At 40.7% G+C, this 24,576-nt stretch overlaps 1 protein-coding gene across 2 annotated transcripts in view; it reads left to right on the top strand.

The window, feature by feature from the left end:
- Positions 1 to 11,368, top strand: part of TYK2 (tyrosine kinase 2) — a 45,451-nt gene extending 34,083 nt beyond the window's left edge. For both annotated transcript variants that reach the window (XM_026688899.2, XM_026688901.2), the window contains exons 17-24: positions 2,259 to 2,409; positions 3,125 to 3,222; positions 4,413 to 4,605; positions 5,222 to 5,340; positions 5,606 to 5,778; positions 6,324 to 6,441; positions 8,736 to 8,846; positions 10,166 to 11,368. In XM_026688899.2, the coding sequence (XP_026544684.2) occupies positions 2,259 to 2,409; positions 3,125 to 3,222; positions 4,413 to 4,605; positions 5,222 to 5,340; positions 5,606 to 5,778; positions 6,324 to 6,441; positions 8,736 to 8,846; positions 10,166 to 10,300 (1,098 nt within the window). In that variant the 3' untranslated portion in view covers positions 10,301 to 11,368. The remainder of the gene's footprint in view (positions 1 to 2,258; positions 2,410 to 3,124; positions 3,223 to 4,412; positions 4,606 to 5,221; positions 5,341 to 5,605; positions 5,779 to 6,323; positions 6,442 to 8,735; positions 8,847 to 10,165) is intronic.
- Positions 11,369 to 24,576: the final 13,208 nt, after the last annotated feature.

The following is a 24,576-nucleotide window of genomic DNA, read 5'->3' as shown; positions in this document are numbered from 1 at the left end:
AAACACATTTTGACATGAAAATCATTTTTTAAAAATTATGCTTTAAACTCTAAAACATTCACATCACTGTTGAAAAATAGACCATTTCATCTAGATATGCAGAAAAATCTACTTTATAAGTTTGGTGAAATTAAAGTGATTGAATAAAATATAGAAATATTTCACTGAGTTCCGCTTTACATATTTCCAAAAAAGGATGTAGAATTGCTGCTTTAATTATATTGTAGCTATTAGGTAGAAGTAAGAACAAGAAGAAATATGTTAATTAAAATTGTTGGGAAGCATTAACCTCAGATATGTTGATGATAGTACTTTGATGGCTGAAAGTGATGGATAACTTGAAGAATCTCTTCTTGTAGATGAAAGAAGAAAGTGCACAAGCTGTAATAAAACAAATAAAAACCAAATCAGCAATAAATCCTAGCTTAATGCTAATAGCTGGAGAAGTTGAAGTACTAACAACTTTATCTTCTTAGACTCAAAAATGTATATGGATAGTCATGTAGCTATGAAACAAATATCTACTACTTTTGAGAAATATGATAGTGCTAGACAAAATCTGAAAGTGTAGCTACATCACTCAGATGTCACAGGTACATAGTGTCAAGGCTATGATTTTCTATGAAAACTTGACCATCAGAACACAGAAGAAATTGAATAATGGTGCTGGAGAAAAATATGGTGGATATATTATCTTGGACTGCAAAAGAACCATTTATTCAATGTTAGTCTACATACAGAAACACTGATAATAAAGCTAAAGCTTAAATATTTGGGGCACACGGGTGGGATTCAAATTTTTTAACAACTGGTTCTGTGGGCGTGGCTTGGTCATGCAACTGGCTGGGTGTGGCTAGGTGGTCATGTGACTGGGTGGGTCAAAAGAGAGAAACTCACTTTAACAATGCTCTTGGAGCAGGGGCTTGGACTAGATGACCTCCGAGGTCCTTTCCAGCCCTGGATTGCTGTGCTGTTTCAAAGCATCCTCTGAAGCTGCGTCTAGTACCAGGGGTTGTGGTCCTTCCTTCCTCTCCTTTTTCCTTCCCATCCTCCCTCCCTCCTTCTATCCATCTGTCCATCCATCCATATTTCATTCACTTTCCCTTCCCTCTTTCTTCCTTCCCTCCCTCTTTCTTTGTTTCTCTTTCTTTCTCCCTTCCCTTTTCTTTCTTTCTTCCTTCCTTCCCTCCCTCTTTCATTCTCCCTCCCTTCCCTCCCTTTCTTTCTCTCTCTCTCTCTCCTTCCTTCCTTCCTTCCTTCCTTCCTTCCTTCCTTCCTTCCTTCCTTCCTTCTTTCTTTCTTTCTTTCTTTCTTTCTTTCTTTCTTTCTTTCTTTCTTTCTTCTTTCTTTCTTTCTTTCTTTCTTTCTTCTTTCTTTCTTTCTTTCTTTCTTTCTTTCTTTCTTTCTTTCTTTCTCTCTCCTTCCTTTCTTTCTCCCATCCCTCTTTCTTTCTTTCTTTCTTTCTTTCTTTCTTTCTTTCTTTCTTTCTTTCTTTCTTTCTTTCTTTCTTTCTTTCTTTCTTTCTTTCATCTTTCTTTCTTTCTTTGCACCCACCTGTTTTGTGCCTAGGAAGCCTCCCTGCACTTACCTGGGAGCCAGAACCTGGCGCATGGGGACTCCTGGGAGGGGCGAGTTGGGGCGGTCTTCAGAACTACCAGTTCACCAAACTGGATGTAAAAATTAACATTCGGTTCGCCGGAACCAACTGAATCCCACCCCTGGGGGCACATAATGTAAAGATAAGAATCAATGAAGAAAAACCTGATGCTTGAAGAACTGAAGGCAATCACAAAAGAGCTGACAGAGGACAAAGTGGCTAGGCACAGTCATTGATGGCACAATCATGAATTTTGAAGAAATTTAAAAAGTTACTGATAGACCATCCTGGAGAAATTACTGTATGTTCATTGGCTCCTGAAAAGTCTGAAAGGGCAAAGTAACAATAACATAATTTGCACCCCATTTCCAGGTAAATTATTGGAATGGAATAGCTTCCTAAGGTATTTTTAAAATGTACTAACAGAAATAATAGAAGAGGAGTGATAGAAATAGGAATCCAAGACTGGATACCAAGGAGATTTTTATGACTAACTTTAAAACCTAACTGTAATCATTAGGCTTCTAGTTCCCCTTTGAAAGCTGTTTGGCATATAGTGAAGACCAGAAATAACTTATTACAAAAGAAATGTCAGTGGATTTTCTATGTTTAATCTAATTTCATTTCACCAGTCACAGACTTCTATTTTTTTTTTCTGCAGAAAGAACGTTTTTATGAGAAGAAGCATCATCTTCCAGAGCCATCCTTCAAAGAACTAGCTACCCTAATCAGCCAGTGCCTAAACTATGCTCCTGGAGAGCGACCCTCTTTCCGGACTATCTTACGAGACCTCACTCAACTGCAGCCACATAGTAAAAATCCCAAAGAACTCTTGGATAACAGCATTTTGTTAGCCATATGACAGCAACCTTTCTGCATGCCAGGGTTATGCTAAAATAATGGGATCCATTGGGCTCATGACAATGGATTCCCAGAGGAGTTGTGCTCCAACTTGTGGGGGTGATTTTTGAAAAAGGAAAATTAGGTGTATTATGGTTAGCAGTAACAGTATATGTTTTTGTTCATTTAAACAAAATTACAAGCATATCACTGAATACTGACAGCATGGTGGGTAGATGCTCCAAAGGTTGCAAAAAATGAGAGCAATCTCTGTCTTGTGTAACATAATGGTGTTCTCTCACTCCCTTTTGTGGATACAAAAGGACAACTGTAAAGCAGGCTCAATTAAGATGCTATGAGGATAAGCAGACATTCAATTTGTGGCCTGATTACAACTGCTTAAATTGCAATACCAGCGAGAGAGAAAATAAACGTTAGCCCTAACAATAAAAACTAGAAGAAAGAGATTGTACAATGTTTAGTCTAATCTAGAAATTTGTTTGGCTCAGAGAGAATAGAAAATTATGAAATAGAATTAGAAATTAGAAAATTAGAAAAATCCTTCAGTACTAAACTCCACTAAAAGCCTCTTCTGATCTGTATGCTGTAGGCTTCCTGAGAGTGCTTTGTAAGTTTCTTTCCTTCTAGCCATTGTATATCCGCTACATCTTCCTTCTTATTTTCCAGATCCTCTTGACATTAGCTCTGTGAATCCTGCGTTCCCTGTATCAGATCCTACTGTCTTTCAGAAGCGCTACCTGAAAAAGATTCGAGATCTGGGTGAGGTAAATTGCTTTTGTTAGGAATAACAACTTATTTTCTTCCTCCATTCTTAAAAAGTAAGAGCTTAATACTATTTTGTCTAGTTCAGTTCAATGAAATTCAATTGTATAGATCTCAGACCTATGAACTTTGCATGCAATGGGTCAGATTGTATTTTACATTATGTGTGTGCAGATAATGCCATAGTATACAAAATGATGTAGTTGTGAATGCTCCAAATTATATCATTTGCATCCATTTTTCCCATTTTTGTAATGATAGCAATAGCACTTAGACTTATATACTGCTTCATAAAAATGCTTTACAGCCCTCTCTAAGCAGTTTTACAGAGTCAGCATATTGCCCTCAACAATCTGGGTTTTCATACTAGTGTCTGGGTCCTTACATTAGTATCATTACACTAATGAAACAAAGATGTAATTGGTGCCATTTGTATTATCACAATTGTATATCCTCTGCTTTATTGATTTCTGAAGCATAATAGACACTTCCCACCAACAGTTAATCTGTTAAAGTGAGGTTTTACTATGATTATACATTATAGGGCTCAATGAAAGGTTCATTGGTTATGAAACAGATCTATAGTTCATAAACCTACAACAAATCCTGGCTTTTGTTTTTTTATTTGTTAATTATGAAACATAATTTTATTATTTTACTTATCACGCCAAATTATAGTTTCCAAAATTATCAACCTGTGTTGAGTTAAATATGAAACTATATTTTCATTTTTAACAAGTCATGTGCAACATACCCATTCAACACATCCAATTGAAGCCAATTGGCTTCAATTCAATATTTGCTCCATGGTTTTGCCAATTTCAAATAATGATCTTACTTTGCTGATTGAGCCTATTTTGCTTATGTATCAGCCACATGAACTGTGAAATAGGATCACAAACAGAGATTAACTTCAGTCATAGAAAGATTCAATAATGGAGAAAAATAAATACTATTTAGACTTGATTGTGAAAGTGAATGTTTTCTTTTCACAGCATAACAACAACTGAGTGAAATATTGACTTGTATGTAACAAGGGATTGTTCTGAGATGATTAAGATTGGTTCCTTCCAAAAGCTGTTCTGTACATCCTGACAGTTACAGCAAATGTTCCCAAAAAAATATAGTTTGGCATTTGTCTTTTGAAATTCAAAATCCTTACCTTGTTTCTTTCTCCCTCTCATTCTATTAGGGGCACTTTGGTAAAGTGAGCCTGTATTGTTATGATCCTGCCAATGATGGCACTGGTGAGATGGTAGCAGTGAAGTCATTGAAATCAGGTTGCAGCCAGCAGCTCTTGACTAGTTGGAAAAAGGAGATTGAGATCTTGAAGACACTCTACCATGAGAATATTGTAAAATACAAAGGCTGCTGCAGCGAGCAAGGTATGGAATCTGTTGAGTAGCTCCTGCAGGAGCAAGATGGTGGATAGCTTAGCATAAGCATGCTACTTACAGAACTTGTCCCAAGAGCTCCCAGTTTGTATCCTGGCTTCATCATAGGCGTGATTTTTGAAATAGCCCCTATAATTTTAACTTGCATATTGGGCAACATTTTTAGGTTGCATACCCATATGAGCAGACAATATATCCTGTACATGCAAACTACACTTTCTGCCCATTTATTCAACCATTTTTTTCACCCTTACACTTTCTCCTTCAACCAGTCCATTCCATTGTTTCTACTAATAGCTACCAGTAGATCGTCTTGAAGACAAATTTCTCAGAAAGACAATTGCTAAATCTGCCAAATTATTATAGATTCTCTGGAGTGTCAGGTATATTGGTAGCAAGACAAAAGCCTTCATGTGGCAACAGAAAGTATGCAGAATCAGCAGGGGGGGAGAAATGAATATTGCAAGTAGACCTGATGAACTGCCCAAAAGATACTGACGATCAAATGTGGTCTGCAGGGTTTAAACCAGGTGTTTTAAAGACAAAAAAAATTAGGGGAAGCAATTATATTTTTTTAGCTAATATTTCTTGCATTTTTCAATTCCAGGAGAAAGAATTGTACAGCTTATCATGGAATATGTGCCACTGGGAAGTCTGAGGGATTATCTTCCCAAGCACAATGTCAGCTTGGCCCACATTCTCCTTTTTGCCCAACAGATTTGTGAGGTAAAGTCTTGTCAGTGTTGGATACAACATTTGTGTGGTTCTCGACTGAGGGAATGCCTTTTTCTTGGATCATAGTTCCAATAGATAAAGCAAAATGAATTGTTTACATAATTGTTCCTTAATGCTGGGAATTTTTTTTATTTTTATAAAAGGAATAGGATACATGAAATTCAGGATTGCCAGTTCTGACTTTGGGTATATACATAGCTATTGATTGCTTTGGCATCTGATTGAAGAATGTAAGGTGGCTCTATTTTCTCTGCAGGGAATGGCTTATCTCCACTCCTTGCACTATATCCATAGAGACCTAGCAGCTAGAAATGTGCTCCTAGAGAATGAGAATGTAGTAAAGATTGGAGACTTTGGTCTTGCCAAAGCCATCCCTGAAGGACATGAATATTATCGTGTCTGTGAAGATGGAGACAGCCCCGTTTTCTGGTATGTAAACAATTGCACTATTTTATGGATTTTTGATACTTGAGAGAACTGACTGCACTATAACTCATTCATACAGGCATTATATCTGTGGAAAGCAAGATCTTAATCATAATCATGGAGAAAAGGTAGTAGTCTTAAAACAGTATTTACCTGTCTAAGTGCTGAGAGGAAAAAGGTAAAATCTAAAATGAAGATTTCAAACAATTTAGTGTGGTTTAATTCTGATATTCTTTTGTGGAAGTTGGAGGGGATAACATTCCCAACTTTCCTGGAAGCAGTCGACTATTGTATCTTGTTTTCAATAATTAGAGTGAATGATGATAACTGCATTCTTTTATATAGAAGAGTGCTTTGGAAAAGAAGGATTGCAGTCTTACAGTATCTTAAAAATGAGTTGCAAATGCCTCATTTGGCAATTTTCAAAGCCATTTGACTGCTATTCAAGGGAGCAGTCTTTTACAGCAAAGGACTACTGTAAAAGGAGCTAGATGAACTTCACTCTAATTAAGATGTAGTTTGTCAGCTCTTTATTGCTATTTATATAGGTATGCTGTGGAATGCCTTAAGGAGTGTAAATTCTATTATGCTTCTGATGTCTGGTCCTTTGGAGTGACTTTATATGAACTGTTGACACGGTGTGATTCAAGTCAGAGCCCTCCACAAGTGAGTAAAAGTAATATCCATAACATTTATTTAGCAGCAACAAGCCACAGCAGCTATGAAGAATCGTTGCAGGAATTGGGTATGTCTACTTTAATGACAAGAAGGACTAGGATGATATGACAGCAGTGTTCCAATATCTCAGGGGCTGCCACAAAGAAGAGGGAGTCAGGCTATTCTCCAAAGCACCTGAAGGCAGGACAAGAAGCCATGGGTGGAAACTAATCAAGGAGAGAAGCAACCTAGAACTTAGGAGAAATTTCCTGACGGTTAGAACAATTAATCAATGGAACGACTTGTCTCCAGAAGTTGTGGATACTCCAATACTGGAAGTTTTTAAGAAGAGATTGGACAAATATTTGTGTGAAATAGTATAGGGGTTCCTATCTGAGCAAGGAGTTGGACTAGAAGACCACCAAGCTCCCTTCCAACTCAATTATTCTGATTCACTTTATTGTAGCCCTAGGACCATCTCAAAACATTCAGTATAACTGTTGCTTGAATGCATTTAGGTGACTTAGCATAGACAACATAGTGCCCATGTTCTCTGGCTCCTTCCTGGATACCCATAAGCTCCTCCTGATTAAAAAAAGAATAAAAAAATAAAGCAAAGCATTGGATTCTAGCATTATATTTAACAGTGGTATCTTTAAACCTTATTGGAATTGTAGATAACATTTTGAGAGCTTAATAGGTTTCTGGTAATTGGATGTTTGTACCTGGGTAGGCTGCTCCAGTAGCCATTTTATAAATGCACCCACCACATGCATTCAAAATTCTATATACTGTATATTCCTGGCCCCCAAAAGTTGCTTATTACTATGTCTGTACTTCAGAGGACTGTCTGTGCCATTTTGATTGTAGTTTTCTTATCTAGGATGTTGGTTAGATTTAGTTATCTTTAGTTGAATCAGAATAGAGCTGGAAAAGACCTTGGAGGTCTTCTAGTCCACCCACCTGCTCAAGCAGGAAACCCTATACCATTTCAGACAAGTGACGGTCCAGTTTAAGACTGTCTTCTTAAACACCTCCAGTGATGAAGCATCCACAACTTCTGAAGGCAAGCTGTTCCACTGGTTAATTGTCCTCGCTGTTGGAAGTTTCTCTTTCAAGTTGCTTCTCTCCTTAATTAGTTTCCATCCATTGTTTCTTGTCCTGCCCTCTAGTGCGTTGGAAAATAAATTGACCCTCCTCCTCTTTGTGGCAGCCCCTCAAATACAGGAATGCTGCTATCATGTCACCCCTAGTCCTTCTTTTCTCTAGACTAGCCGAACCCAAATCCTGCAGCCTTTCTTCATGTGTTAGTTTCCAGGCCTTTAATCGTCTTAGTTGCTCTTCTTTGTACTTTTTCCAAAGTCTTAACATCTGTTTTGTAATGTGATAACCAAAATTGGTTGCAGTATTCTAGGTGTGGCCTTACCAAAGGCTAAAGTGGTAGTAATACTTCACATGATTTTGATTTTATGCCTCTGTATACAACCAAGACTTATATTAGCATTTTTGGCTGCTGCTGCACATTGCTGGATCCTGTTTAAGTGATTGTCGACTAGGACTCCAAAGGCCCTCTCACAGTTACTGTTTTTGAGCCAGGTTTTGCGTAATCTATACTTGTACCTTTGGTTTTTCCTGCCCAAGTGTAAAACCTTGCTTTTCACCACATTAAATTTCATTTTGTTGGATAGGGCCCATTGTCCAAGTCTGTCAAGATGTTTTTGGATCCTGAACTTGTCCTATTGGGTATTGGCTATTCCTTGCCAGTGTAGTATCATCTGCAAATTTGATGAGTTCTCCTTCTATTCCCTCATCAAAATCATTTATGAAGATACTGAACAGTACTGGGCCTAAGATGGAACCTTGTGGTACCTCACTGCTTACTTTCCTCCATGTATATGTAGTACCATTAAGGACTACTTGTTGTGTTGACTATGTTGACTACTTATTGAGTTATAGTCACTTACCTAGGGATGTTGAAGTCCATGCTGGCCTAGGGACTAATGGCATCACACAATGCTATTGCATATATTGTTCAGTTATCATGATTTACAGGAATGGTGTAGCATGATGCAATATTATTTTAGTATGTTTTCAGATCCTTCTGACTGACTGAATGCACCATCATTCAGTATGTTTAGAATATAATTATTTTTCTGAAATTATTTTTCTCAAACATCTGTTGCCTCTGAGATAAAAATGTGTACAGGTTCATTGTAAAGTTTTTTGAAGAAAGGATCTTTTGGCATGAGCCATCTTCATGTTACCTAATGAAAACACTGACTGATTTTCCCGTATTGCTTTAGAGATTTATTGAAATGATTGGAATGACTCAGGGTCAGATGACAGTGCTGCGGCTTATTGAGTTGCTGGACAGAGGGGAAAGGCTGCCCAGTCCAAAAGACTGCCCTTGTGAGGTGAGTCTGTGCTCCTTTGCCTTTGATTGTCTTTTTGTTGTAGAAATTGTAGTCTGGGGATCTTGACATTTTGCTGCATCCAGAGCTCCCAAACAAAATTAAGATAACTATGTTGCTCATCTTTGTAGTATCTCCTAAAGGTATAGAAAACAGTATATTATTGAAAATTATGGAATCAAGGATTTATTCGCAAGACATTTCCCATTCTAAGCTTAAATAGTCAAAAGAGCCAACAGTAAGTAATGCAAATTCATTTCTGATAGCTAGATATCAGAATTGTTAATTAATATTTAAATGGATAAAGGTGAGTTGCTAATGCCAGGGATACATTTTAGAAGATAATGATATATAGTAGTAAGCAAAGGAAAAGTCTGTGATACATTAGAAGCACATTATAAGTATTCTATAAATACCCTTGCTACAATCTTTTTAGTTTCCACAAGTAATGCTGCATTACTTACTGTGCAATTCTGTACTTAGAAATACCATAATTCAGTGGGTCTTAATCTCAGGTAAATGGTATTGCATTCTATTCTTAAATTCATATTTCTTCACAAATATTAGGGCATAAATTTTCCAATTATTTATAATATTAGCCAATGTCTGAACATATTCCCACTCCTTCAGATAGTTTACTGTAATTTGAGGATGCTTCCTGATATAAATTAAAATAATCCCTAAATTAAATATATCTCGTTCAATATATCAAGTTAAATATATCTCAATTTACTATAAACAAGTGTGTAAATATATAGGCACAGCTACACTAGGTTTGATTAGAAAGCATAGTCTTTGTATTCCAGAGCAGTTAATGCTGCAAATAATCTGATTTGGAAGTTTAAGAAATATCAAATATCTCTCAGTGATTACTAATGTACCCATTAGTGGTGGTTTTTAGAGCAGAAACTGCAGAACAGTGTAACTGTGAGAGTGTCTCCACTGTCACATATTGATCTGTGATTTTCCTTTTTTTCAGCTAGCTTGGAATCTAGAAAACAAGTTGATGGGAGGGGAGCTGGTTAGGTTTACCAATAGAGCAATGCCACATAAATATTGGATAATTTTCTCTTTCTTTCTTTCTTTCTTTCTTTCTTTCTTTCTTTCTTTCTTTCTTTCTTTCTTTCTTTCTTTCTTTCTTTCTTTCTTTCTTTCTTTCTTTTCTTTCTTTCTTTTCTTTCTTTCTTTCTCTCTCTCTCTCTCTCCTTCCTTCCTTCCTTTCCTTTCTCTTTCTCTTTCTCTTTCCTTTCCTTTCCTTTCCTTTCCTCTCTCTCTTTCTTTTTGTGCTTTTTGGTTTTCTAAATCTGTGCCTTTTCCCACAGATTTATCGTCTGATGAAAAACTGTTGGGAATCTGAAGCTTCATTCCGTCCAGCCTTTACAAACCTAGTGCCCATTCTCAAAGCCTTCCATGAAAAGTACAAGACCCAGGCCCCTTCAGTTTTCAGTGTGTGTTGATGAGAATGAAGAGATTTTGTACCAAAGACCAAAGTCTTATTTGCACTCTATGTCCTAGTGCTTACATGTCTGGAAAGCCACAGTGCCATGAAAGTTGCTTCCAAGTGACAGTGATCTTGGATTCTGACTTTTTCTGTTCTGCGCAGTGTCTCTGCATTGTCTGAATTTTTTTGCACTTAATCAAATGTGATGGGGCATAAGGAAAAGCCCATCCAAGTTCTTTGTCTAACTGAAAGGCAGAAGCTGCTTGAGAAACTTTGTCCTTTGTTACATCCAGCTGGGATGCAAGTCATTTGTAAAGTCTCATTATGAGATTTTCTGGTATAGGAAAAGAAGTTGGTATCTAATGCATTTAATGGACTCTTGAGCTTATGATCCGATGCAGAGTATGAATCTGTAATTCAAGGAACCCTGAAAATGGAATGCAATATTTTGACTTGCTATTTGAAAAACCTGTTGTATCACATAGAACTGCTTACCAAACAGAATGAAAGGCATCTGGCCTTTATTTGCAGCATCTTTACAAGGAAATACATTTTTCTAACGTGGCATTTATTCCTCAGTCACTCTTTTTACATCTCTTTATCACCTATAGCATAGCATTATTTGCACATCTGCTTGTTAAGGGTCATTCATCTGCCTATGTGAAGTGAGAAGCACCCATAGTTGACTTAATGCTGGAGAAGTAAATATCTGATAATGTATGTTTCCAGAGATTTTTGTTCCCAAAGAGCAATCCTTACTGTCTCCCAGATGGATGAATCAAGAATCTTTTTTAAAAAATGATATAAAACAATTGTATCTTTTTGGGGGCTGAGAACCATTTCCCAAACCATTAGTGGTTTGAAATAACCAATCCCCTGATGTTTGTCAATCAAAAACTTTGAATTTAAAGGGAGGTGGAAAGAAACTATAGGCCTTAAAAAATATTGAAAATGAAGACAAGAAATGCCTTTTGGTCACTAACTAGTTGCTACCTTCTGACATGTAAGCTTTATGTAGCAAAATAAAGGTGGCCTGAGCTGGTAATCCCAAATCCTGGGAAAAAAAACTAGCTGCCATATAACCTCAGAACAATTGTGGTTTCTTTTCCCTGTTGTACTATAATTTTGCTTCCTAAGTAATTGAAACAATTGTTTTCATTGTGGATCTTCAGGTTGTTCTCCCCAAATTATCTTTCAAATGAAGTTCGTCTTTCATTGATGTGTATCAGAATTTGTTGGGAGTGAAACTGCAGGCTCTAGATCAGGGGTATTAAACTGGCGGCCTGTAGGCCGGATATGTCACACACAGCTATGCCCACCCCAGCTCCATGAAGGGGAAAAATGTTGAGAAATGTCACATGATGGAAACATGATCTGGCGAGTTTGACACCCTGCTCTAGATGATATAAATCTTGATGCATTGCAGTCAATACACTCAATGCTTTTAGTATTGATTTATTACTAACATGTATTTCTGGTTTCCTGGCTTTTTCTAAGTGGGGGTTGATTTTTGCCATGTTTTATCAATCTGAGATTGTGGAACATTGATGAGCCTGTCTCACCTGTATCACTTTAGAGCAGTCTTGTTGCCTTATAAGAGAGATTCTAGTCATAGTCACATTGACTTCCATACAGCTCTTCATTTCTAAAGAATGTCAGAATAAAGTATTTATGTGGTTATAACAAGCAGGGTACTGGGATACAATCCTCAAAATGACAGAATGATCTCAGTTTGGATCCATTCAACATCACAGTAATCCAAGTCTATGCCCCAACCACTGGTGCTGAAAAGGATGAAGTTGACCAGTTCTATGAAGCCCTACAACACCTTCTAGAATTAACACTAAAAAATGATGTTCTTATCATCATGAAGGCTTGGAATGCTAAAGAAGGAAACCAAAAGATAACTGGAATAACAGGCAAGTTTGGCCTTGAGTACAAAATGAAGCCAGGCACAGGCTGGTAGAATTTTATCAAGAGAATATGAATAATCATAGCAAACACTCTTTTCCAACAACCTAAGAGATGACTTTACACATGGACATTACCAGACAGTCAACACAGAAATCGGATTGACTATGTGCTCTGCAGCCAAAGATGGAGAAGTTCTATACAGTCAGTAAAAACAAGACCAGGAGCTGACTGGCTCAGATCTGAGCTTCTCACCGCAAAATTTAGGCTTAAATTGAAGAAAATAGGGAAAAGCACTAGGCCACACAGGTATGAACCCTGATGAATATCCCTGATGAATATACAGTAGAGGTGACAAATAGGAATTAGATATGATAGACAGAGTGCCTGAAGAACTAGGGATGGAGGTTCGCAACATTGTACAAGAGGTAGCAACTAAAACCATACCAAAGAAAAATAAATGCAAGAAAGCAAAATGGCTGTCTGAGGAAGCTTTACAAATAGCTGAGGAAAGAAGAGAAGCGAAAGGCAAGGGAGAAGGAGAAAAATACACCCAATTGAATACAGAATTTCAGAGAATAGCTAGAAGAGTTAAGAATGCCTTCTTAAATGAACAGTGCAAAGAAATAGGAGAAAACAATAGAATAGGGAGGACCAGAGATCTCTTCTAGAAAATTGGAGATATGAAGGGAACATTTCATGCAAAGATGGGCATGATAAAGGACCAAAATGGCAGGGATCTAACAGAAGCAGAAGAGATTAAGAAGAGGTGGCAAAATTACACAGAAGAACTATACAAGAATGAGCTTAAACGTCCCTGATAACCACGATGGGGTGGTCACTGATTTTGAGCCAGACATCCTGAAATGTGAACTCAGATGGGCCTTAGGAAATCTGAGCAACAACAAAGTTAGTGGAGGTGACAGTATTCCCACTGAGCTATTCAAAATCTTAAAAGATGATGCAGTAAAAGTGCTACACTCAATTTGCCAGTAAATTTGGAAAATGGCCCAGGATTGGAAAAGGTCAGTTTACATTCCAATTCCAAAGAAGGGCAATGCCAAAGAATGTTCAAACTATCACACCATTGCACTCATTTCACATGCTAGCAAAGTTATGCTCAAAACCCTACAAGCTAGGCTCCAATAGCATGTGGACTGAGAACTATCAGAAGTATAGGCAGGATTTCAAAGAGCAGAGGAACTAGAGATCAAATTGCCAACATACGCTGGATCATGGAGAAAGCTAGGGAGTTCCAGAAAATCATCTACTTCTGTTTCATTCACTATGCTAAAGCCTTTGATTGTGTGGATCACAACAAATTGTGGCAAGTTCTTAAAGAGATGGGGGTACCAGACCATCTTATTTGTCTCTTGAGAAACCTATATGCGGGTCAAGAAGCAACAGTGAGAACTGGACACGGAACCATTGATTGGTTCAAAATTGAGAAAGGAGTTCGGCAAGACTGTATACTGTCGCCCTGCCTGTTTAACTTATATGCAGAGCACATCATGAGAAAGGTAGGGCTAGATGAATCACAAATTGGAATTAAGATTGCCAGGAGAAATATCAACAACCTCAGATATACAGATGATACCACTCTAATGGCAGAAAGTGAAGAGGAACTAAAGAGCATCTAGTTGCGGGTGAAGAAGGAAAGTGAAAAAGTTGGCTTGAAACTCAACATTAAGAAAATTAAGATCATGGCTTCCAGCCCTCTCAATTCCTGGCAAATAGATGTGGAACAAATGAAGGTAGTGACAGATTTTATTTTACGGGGCTCCAAGATCACCGCAGATGGGGACTGCAACCAAGAAATTAAAAGACGCTCCTGGGGAGGAAAGCTATGGCAAATCTAGACAGCATACTAAAAAGCAGAGACATTACCCTGCGAACAAAAGTGCGTATAGTCAAGGCTATGGTTTTCCCAGTTGCAATGTATGGATGTGAACGTTGGACAATAAGGAAGGCTGAGCATCAAATAATTGAGGCCTTTGAACTATGGTGCTGGAGAAGACTCCTGGACTGCAAGGTAATCAAACCGGTCAGTCCTAGAGGAGATAACCCTGACTGTTCTTTAGAAGGCCAGATCCTGAAGATGAAACTCAAATACTTTGGCCACCTAATGAGAAGCAAGGACTCACTGGAGAAGAGCCTAATGCTGGGAACAATTGAGGGCAAAAGAAGAAGGGGACAACAGGAATGAGATGGCTGGATGGGGTCCCTGAAGCAGTTGGCTTGAGCTTAAATGGACTTGGGGGATGGTAGAGGATAGGAAGGCCTGAGGGAACATTGTTCATGGGGTTGTGATGGGTCGGACACGACTTTGTGACCAACAACAAGCAAGCAAGGTGATGTAAAACAAACAGTTTATTAGCTTTGCCATACCAGCAAGTGTCTTTGAGCTATGAATATTTGAGGTGACTGCTTATTCTTCAACATTCAATCACCATTCTGCTTTTTTAAAATTAGAAGCAATCACTTTCAGATTGCCATTTGATTTGAAGTATACCATCAAGAAAGTGATGAAGAGAAAAGGTATAGATAGGATTCCTGGAAGTTATTGCTCATTTTTGCCCAGAAGGGGTGTTGGTCCTACCTAACATGCCTCTTCTTGGGGAGCTGAAGGGAGAATCCAGGATGTGTAGTCTCTAGTCTCATAGCTCTGCAGACCGAGTTGAAAAACTGAGGACACACACCCCTTAACGGTCCCCAGTTCTGAACGACGTTGAAGCGAATTCAGCTGCTCATCGTCTTCTGAAAGATAGTCTACTTGGTGATAAAAAACAAAACAAAAACATTTTCTCCTTATGCTGACCAGGCAGAATACAGGGTGGGACTGGATTCTCCCTTCAGCTCCCCGAGAAGAGGTGTGTCAGGTAGGACCAACGCCCCTTCTCCACTGAGCCAAAGGGAGAATCCAGGATGGGACATACCAAAGCTGGCTGATGGTTGTCCTACTGGTGGGAACTGGACTGGTCGGAGGTCCCCAGCTCTACATGAATGCCCTGCAGGACTCATCTTCCAAAAGACACCTCTGCCGAGGCAAAGGAGTCAATTCTATAATGTCTTATGAATGGGGTCACAGAGGACCACGTTGCTGCTCTACAAATGTCTAGAACCAATGCCTGCATTGCCTAGGCTGCAGTGGTCACCACACTCTTGGTTGAGTGCGAGGTGGTTCTCCTGGGCATAGGAAGAGCCTGCAACTCATAGGCTTTAGCAATACAGGCTCTGAGCCAGCATCCCATGGTGGAAGGTGTCACCCTGTGGCCCAAAGTTTGGTAGCTGAAAGGAAACGAACAGGGCTTCAGTCTTTCTAAAGGAAGAGGTTCGTTTGATGTAAATACAGAAGCCCCTCCTAATGTCCAAGGTGTGCCATTTTCTTTCCAGTGCATGGGTAGGCCCTGGACAGAAGTCAGGCAAAATCAACTCCTGTGAACGATGGAATAAGGAGTTCACTTTGGGCAGAAAGGTAGGGTCCAACCGCAGAACCATCCTGTCTGCATGAAAAAGGTCCTTTCTGATGGATAAGGCCGCCAACTCTGAGATACGCCTGGCTGAAGTAATGGCCACTAAGAATGACACCTTGCACGTGAGTAGACGAAGGCTGACTTCATGCAAAGGTTCAAATGGAGGAGCAGTCAGTGCCTGCAGGACCTTAGGTAAGTCCCAGGTGGGGTAACGGTGGACCACCAGTGGCTTCAAATTCGTGGCTCCCCTAAGGAAGGCTTTCACCCTAGGGTGTTGGGCCAGAGTGGTTGAGTCCTTGAATGAAAGCACCGAGGCAAAAGTGGCCACCTGTCTCTTCAAGGTATTGGGGGCGAGGCCTCTGTCCAAACCGTCCTGCTGGAAACCGTGCAAAGAACCTCGGGGGATGCGAATTCTCTGGAGATGCAAAGAGGTCCAGAATCGGATGGCCGAACCGTTCCATCATCTCCTGGAACAGACTGGGATGCAGTTGCCATTCCAACTGGTCGATCGTGGCCCTGCTCAACCAGTCTGCCTGCATGTTGGAAACTCCCGAGATGTGTTCTGCTCGTAGGGACTCTCCGCCCACCTGCACAATTGAGTTGCCTCCTGCATCAGGGTTCTGGAGCGAGTGCCCCGCTGGTGATTTATGTGGGCCTTGATGGCCACATTGTCTGTGAGGAAAAGTACATGTCTCCCCACCACATCCTACCTTAGATCCTTGAGAGCTAAGCGGGCAGCCCTGAGCTCTAGCCAATTTATGTTGTGGATGAGCTCCTCCCGTGACCACCTCCCCTGGGTAACCTGGACTCCCAGGTGGGCCCCCCAACTGTACAGACTGGCGTTGGTGATGATGGTAATCCTCTGGGGCTCTCTGTACAAACATCCCTGATCAATGGCCCGGGACTGCCACTAATGGAGAGAGCAAAGAACCAGCAAGGGGACAAGAATCCTCTTTGCTGAGTCGCCCCTGCCCGCCCTCTGATAGAGGAGCAGGAACCACTGCAGGGTTCAGGCATGGAAGCGGGCTCATGGGATGATGCCGATACACGATATCATCTTGCTGAGAAGTTGAGACAGCAAGATGATAGGGGCCTCTCTGGAGGACAGGATCTGTAATGTGATGTCCCTTATGCTGTCTCGATGCTCCTGTGAGAGGAAGACCTGACCCGCCAAAGTTTCTATGATTGCCTCCAAATGCAAGAGACGAGTCAATGGGACTAGGTGGCATGTGTCCAAGTTTATTGAAAACCCGTGCTCTTGAAGTATCCTTATTGTAGACATCAGATCTTCCTCCGCCTGGGGCCTGGAAGAGGATGCTATCAGGATGTCGTCTAGATAGCACTGGATCCTTATGGGTAAAGACCTGAGGTATGCTGCTACAGCTGCCAGGAACTTGGTAAATGTCCATGGGGCTGATGACAGGCTGAACGGGAGAGCTCTGTATTGAAAATTGCAGCTGCCATAGCAAAACCTCAGGAACTGGCAGTGGTCAGGATGGATTGGTACATGGAGGTAGGCCTCCGTTAGGTCTACTGAGGCCAAAAAGTCTCCCTCCCAGATCCCCTCTAGGATGGAGTGCATTTTGAACCTGCGGTAAATTAGATGCCTGTTGAGCCCTTTCAAGTTGAGGATTGCTCGCCACCCCCACCCCCGAGGCCTTTTATTCAACAAAATTGAATAAAACTCCTGTCTCCTGGTCTCCAGGAACCAGCTGGATGGCTCGAATGTCCAGCAGATGGTGAATCGCTGATTCCATGAGATCCTTCTTTGAGGGATCCCTGGAGATGGGGCAGCACCCAAAGGCTCTGGGAGTGGGGAAGGAAAGAAACTCCAGGGAGAGACCTGACCGTAAGGTTGTCAGGATCCATCACTGTTGCATCTAAAAGGTCTGTTGGAACCCCGAAAAGAGCTCTTGCCTTCTTGCCTCTGATGCCCTCTGGCAGCAAAGGCTAGTCTATCGGCCTGAAACGAGGATCTTTGGAAGAAGGGCCTACTTTGACAGGGAAAGCCTGCCCTAGCTTCCCCGTTTGAAGGAGGGCTTCCTGTAATAGGGCGGAGACCTGTAATCAAAACGCCTCCCCTGGGAGGGCAGGATCTTTCGCTTGTCCCTGGTCTCTGTTAAAAAGGGATCCAGGACCTCCCCCAAAAGCCTCTCTCCCTTAAAGGGAGCTGACACCAGCTTCCATTTGTTTCTGGCGTCCATCTGCCAATTTCTTAGCCAGAAGAGCCTACGTGCTGTTACAGATAAGGACATGGCTCTGGAAGAAAATTTGGCTGATGTGAGGGTGGCATCAGTGGACAATTGAGCTGTGGCTATTATCTTATTCAGGTCCTGATGCACCCTGAGGTCCTCAGGTGGAATTCTGCCCTGCAACTGCCTCAGCCACCACAAAGAGGCCAGTGTGAAGAAAGACGCAGTCGTAGATGCTCTGATAGCCTAGGCATCAGCTTGATGAGCTCTGCGGAGCACCATCTCCTCCTTCCAGTCCTCTGCCTTTAAAACATCCTCAGTGTCAGGTAGGATGACCGATGAGGATGCTAGGGCTACCACTGGACTATCTACCTTTGGGACTTCAAAAATGTCCAAAAGGTCTTTGTCCACATTAAATAAGGTAGACTCAGATCCACTGGGGCGAGTGTATACCCCAGGGGATTCCCACTGTCTTTTAATCACATTCAAAAACATTTGGGGCACAGGCACAGTGTCCACCACTGATGTTTTTCAGTGAAAAGGTAATCTTCCTGATCCTCTCCCTGTGGGGAAGATCCCGGGTGACCGTGTCCTTTTTAATATGGGCTGTACTCTTAGCCTTAACCAGAAGAGTCCTGAAGAGAGACGTCTGGAAAGGGTCCTTGAAGGAGGGGGGACCTGCTACCTCCAACTCCTCATCCGAAAAGTTCCTCTCTGGAGGGAGGTCCCTTTTGGAGACATAAGACTGGCTTCTTTCCGATGGAGATGCAGAATGATCTCTGTGGTAGATCAGCTGCTCTGCTGAAGCCTGGCCATGCCACTGAGGAATGCCTCTGTTAATGTCCAAACAAGACAGCTGGCACCGCTGGTTGACTTCTGCCTGAAATTCTTGTCTAATTGTTTGGGAGATCCAGGCTCTCATGAAAGATGGCATCTCTTGCATGTGGGTTTCCTCAGACCGCAATCCAGCCACTGTGGGGGTAAAGGTGGCCTCAGGCACAGCTCTGGTTCCGCTGGAGGCTTGGCTTCCTGGTGCAGCAATCTAAAATCCTTGTGATGGCTCAGAAACATTATGAGCAGCTTCTGCTCTGATTTGGAGGTTTCCCTGCAAATCCTGAGTACTTGAGCCACCAGGAGACCAGGGAGTCAAATATTGTCTATCTGCCAGTTGATCTTGCTGCCTGCCCTCTTGTGGAATCAGAGGAGAGATGGCTCTGCTCTCTGCCATCTTGGAATCTCTCACAGCCTTATCAAACTCTTTATCCAGGGCTTTCTGTCTATGCCTGGCCTGCCTATCCTCTGCTCTAGAGTGTCTTTTAGGGGCTAGGGTCCTAGCTCTGATCCTAGCTGCTGCCTCTAGTCCAGCAGACCTGGGCTTAGTTGATCCCCTTGCAGGTCTCTCTCTACTCTGCTGAGGAGCTGATAATTCCTGATCGGCTCCCCTGGCCGCCATTTTGAGCCCACTAAAAATAACTGTCACTGACAGAGAGAGAGAGAAAAAAAGAAAAAAGGGGGAATAAAAATAAAAATATTTTCTGGTCTAAGGCAAGCTGCTTTGGCTACAGTAGCTGTCCACCACTTCAGGAGGCTAGTGTGACCCAGAAGTCGTGAGTTCAGCACAGCGCCACAACTTAAAGCAAGGGTCAGAGAAAAAAGAGGGGGGGCGGGAAAACGGCTGACACTTTAAATTGCAACAAGCCCTGACAGATCAGCGGCTTGGGAGTGGCTTGGGAGACGAGTGCTGGCTGCACTGTAATCAAACTGGCAGGCTCAAGTGTCTCGCAGCTGCCACGGTGCTCTGGTGACTGGTCAGGGGGTCAGGATTCAATCCAGATGGCCAATACCCCCCCCCAAGGGACAATCCTGGAGGTAAACTGCAGAATTGTCCCTAAACATCAGAAATGGCCGCCGACACCAAAAAGGGGTAGAAGCGCCTTGCGGTTTTCACAGCTAACACACTAAAAAAAGAACGGACCGGGAGAAAGTGATCTAAATAAGACACTGACTCCCCCCCTGCCCGGGCCACATGGGTTGTCAGGGGCACCTCCAACCCAATCCAACCAACAAATTACAAAAATCCAGTCCACCAGCAAATAAAGTTTAAAAAAATCAATCAAAAAAGTGCTAACGGAAAAGCGTAAAAAACAAATTTGGCTAAACCGGCTAGCTAGCTAGCTGCCAAACCTGTTCTAAGACTTTCTAAAGAAAAAATCTCTATCCAGGGGGTGAAGATTCTTCAACAATCTAAACTATTCAGAGCCCTTTAAGGGTGGTCTGAACACGCTGAGACTGAGTGAAGAACTGGGGACTTACCGGGGAGTGTCCTCAGTTTTCCAACTCGGTCTGCAGAGCTATGAGACTAGAGACTATCAATCCTGGATTCTCCCTTTGGCTCAGTGGAGAAAACTTTGTTTAACTGGTATCTGTAAATGGTTCCAATTCTCATTTGCTCAGAAGTAAAGACGGAGAGAATATTTTAAGATACTTAATGCTGAGCCTTTCTTATTGGAACTTATTTTTGTAACACATGAGAAAAAAATATCTTTGTGCATAATTTTGAAAACTTTGGGGGATGATTTGAGGATTTATATATTCAATTTATTTGGTCATCCCACTCATAATGTGATTTTAGGTAGCTGAAGAAATTGGTAGTGTGAAGGTAATCCTAGATACAATAGGACAAAGAGACAGAAATATCCTTTTGCTTGTCCTCACAGTTTTACAATTGGGTCTGGTAGATGCAGGTGAAACTCGAAAAACTAGGATATCATGCAAAAGTTCATTTATTTCAGTAATGCAACTTAAAAGGTGAACCTAGTATATGAGATAGACTCATTACATGCAAAGCAAGATAGTTCAAGCTGTGATTTGTCATAATTGAGATGATTATGACTTACAGCTCATGAAAACCCCAAATCCACAATCTCAGAAAATTAGAATATTGTGAAAAGGTTCAATATTCTAGACTCAAAGTGTCCCACTCTAATCAGCTAATTAAGCCATAACACCTGCAAAGGGTTCCTGAGCCTTTAAATGGTCTCTCGGTCTGGTTCACTAGGAATCACAATCATGGGAAAGACTGCTGACCTGACAGTTGTGCAGAAAACCATCACTGACACCCTCCATAAGGAGGGAAAGCCTCAAAAGGTAATTGCAAAAGAAGTTGGATGTTCCCAAAGTGCTGTATCAAAGCACATTAATAGAAAGTTATATGGAAGGGAAAAGTGTGGAAGAAAAAGGTGCACAAGCAGCAGGGATGACTGCAGCCTGGAGAGGATTGTCAGGAAAAGGCCATTCAAAAGTGTTGGGGACTTTCACAAGGAGTGGACTGAGGCTGGAGTCAGTGCATGAAGAGCCACCACACACAGACGGATCCTGGACATGGGCTTCAAATGTCGTATTCCTCTTGTCAAGCCGCTCCTGAACCACAAACAATGTCAGAAGCTAAAGAAAAACGGAACTGGTCTGTTGCTCAGTGGTCCAAAGTCCTCTTTTCTGATGAAAGCAACTTTTGCATCTCATTTGGAAACCAAGGACCCAGAATCTGGAGGAAGAATGGAGAGGCACACGCTGCAAGATGTGAAGTTTCCACAGTCTGTGTTGATTTGGGGAGCCATGTCATCTGCTGGTGTTGGTCCACTGTGCTTCATTAAGTCCAGGGTCAATGCAGCTGTCTACCAGGAGATTTTGGAGCACTTCATGCTTCCTTCCACAGGCGAGCTTTATGGGAATGCTGACTTCATTTTCCAGCAGGACTTGGCACCTGCCCACACTGCCAAAAGCACCAAAACCTGGTTCAATGACCGTGGGATTACTGTGCTTGATTGGCCAGCAAACTCGCCTGACCTGACCCCATGGGGCCTTGCCAAGAGAAAGATGAGAGACATGAGACCGAACAATGCAGAAGAGCTGAAGGCCGCTATTGAAGCATCCTGGTCTTCCATAACACCTCAGCAGTGCCACAGGCTGATAGCTTCCATGCCGTGCCACATTGAGACAGGAATTGCTGCAAAAGGGGCCCAGACCAAGTACTGAGTACATATGCATGCTTATACTTTTCAGAGGTCCGATATTGTTCTATGTACAATCCTTGTTTTATTGATTGCATGTAATATTCTAATTTTCTGAGATTATGGATTTGGGGTTTTCATGAGCTGTAAGCCATAATCATCACAATTATGACAAATCACGGCTTGAACTATCTTGCTTTGCATGTAATGAGTATCTCATATATTAGTTTCACCTTTTAAATTGCATTACTGAAATAAATGAACTTTTGCACGATATTCTAATTTTTCGAGTTTCACCTGTATAACTTTGCATGAGTAGTTTTTAGCTTGAGGGCCAAATATACCTGTCAAGTTAATTTAAAGAATACAGAGAGAGCACTGGCAATTTTTATGGAAGAGGGAAGAAACTTAAGATTTAAAACAGGTAATCTTCGATGTACAACCACAATTGAGCCCAAAAGTTCTGTTGCTAAATGAGATAGTTATTAAGTGAATTTTGCCCCATTTTATACCTTTCTTGCTACTGTTGTTAAGTAAATCACTGCAATAGTTAAGTTAGTAACTTGGTTGTTAAGTGGTTTCCCCATTGACTTTGCTAGTCAGAAGATTGCAAAAGGTGATCACATGACTCCAGGGCACTGCAGCAGCATAAATATGAGTCAGTTGTCAAGCATCTGAAATTTGATAACGTGACAATGAGGATGCTGCATTGGTCATAAGTGTGAAAAAAAGTCCTGAGTCACTTTTTTCAATGCCATTCTAACTTGGGTCACTAAATGAATTGTTAAGTCAAGGACTACTTATCTTCCACATAAAAGATAATTATAGTTTGTTTATTTCCACCCCCCACCCCTAGCACAGGTAAATGGTTAAAGAAACTGAATAGTGTGCTTTCTTGGAAGTGAGCCTTACTTATTTTAATGAGCTAAATATATGTATATACAACTTCAGCCTTAAATTTATATTTATTGAACAGCCTTTCCTCTCTTCCCTAGAGTGCATGAAAAACTGCTTTCTATGTAAAAAAAAAAAAAAAACTTTCAAAGCAGTTGGACTGGAAGACCCTGAAAAGCCCCTTCCAATTCATTCTGTTATATTTTTATCTCTATTTTGAGGTACAGTTACAACTTGCAATGCCGGCTCTAAGCTTTGGAATATGGAATAATGTCATATTCTTATTTAGGAAATTATCTTTGGCATACATATTATACTGAGAAACTTCACAGCATTGTGCCTTTTGCATCTGGAACTGCACTGAACATTTTGGAGAAGGATCCCCCCAACAAAAGCATGGGCAAATTCAGCTCAGTCACTCTTGTTTTTTCTGTTTCTAAAGCTGCTGTGTGCATGCATGTGTGAATTCAGAAAGTGTGAGGAGATAGCATGAATGTTCTACATTGGAACCTGCTGTGATGGGAATCTATTTTGTCCTAGACTAGTAGCAGCTTAGAATAATGTAATATCCTGGTAGTGTCTTTCATGTTTTGTTCAAATAAATATCATGTATCTTTCAAATTGCTGCAGAGTGCTTCTTCAAAATCTCAGTTCTAAAATATAGTTAAAACATATTATACTTTAACATATACTTTATACATATACTTTAAGAATGTATTTACAATTAACGTGTCACTTTATGAAAAAGTAATCAGATACTATTTTTTATTGTTTCTTCTGTAACTGCAAAAGGTCCTGATGCCTTTACCACCTTGTCCACTCATCTGAAACTGAATTTCAGTCCATCCAAAATAACATCTAATCTATGTTGTGACTTAACATACATATCTTCATTTTATTGTGAAATGTCACTCAGCTAGCCTTTTTGGGGTGGGGTGGGGTGAGATGTGGAAAAAAGATACTAAGCTTGGCAACAATGCTGTCAAAGTTTGAATAGCATATTCGAATTACTCATTGTCAATGAGGCAATGCAGAAATTGAGCGACAAAAAAATTAGGATGAACATGAAATAGAAAATGTGTTTTTATGCTCAGTGTACCCTCCAAACATGTTGCTTTGTACTGGAAAAGTCAAAATGATTATTTTAAGGAAGAAATGGTTTCAAGTTGCACTTTCAAATATATGTTTCTCAGAAGAGCCAGCTTGTTTCATACTTGGCATAAAGTTTTAAAAAATGTTTCATGTTCTGAAGTCAAAAAGGCTGTGCTGGTTTTGGAATGGTTCATAATCAAACCGTATTACATGTTCCCTCAAAACCCGCCTTACGTAGTTAGATGTATTTCAGTTTTGAACTACAAGGACGTAGATGAGATGTGTGGGCAAATTCTGCTGAATTTTATGCTTGTCCCACTTGCCTAACTGCTGGATGGCAGTGTGTGTGTGTGAGGGGGGGGGGAGTGTGTAAAAAAAAAAAAAGAAACAATTTGGATCCAAAAAGCTATACACACTAACATTTGCTTAATGAGTATTGATTTGTTACTGGTACTGAACAGTTAAAATATTTATGGGTGACATTTGATATGGTTCTTGCTAGCTTTTGTGAGAAAATTCTGCATTGGGAGAGGGAAAAACAAAATTCATCTAACCTAGCTGGTTCTCTTGAGTTTCTAATAATATCTCATCTTTCCTTCTGGAGATGCTTCCTGAGGTGGGATATGTGAGAATGCATTGATGATTCCACTTCTGTTTTGAGTAATCAATTTTAGAAAGTAATACTGAGGTATTGTGCTTCCTTTGACATCATTTACTTTA

Source organism: Notechis scutatus, chromosome 2 (genome assembly GCF_049901735.1).
Source record: "Notechis scutatus isolate UNSWTSFEM ecotype Mainland chromosome 2, rNotScu1.2, whole genome shotgun sequence".
NCBI classification, from domain to species: domain Eukaryota; kingdom Metazoa; phylum Chordata; class Lepidosauria; order Squamata; family Elapidae; genus Notechis; species Notechis scutatus.
This window is presented reverse-complemented; position numbering and strand designations above follow the sequence as displayed.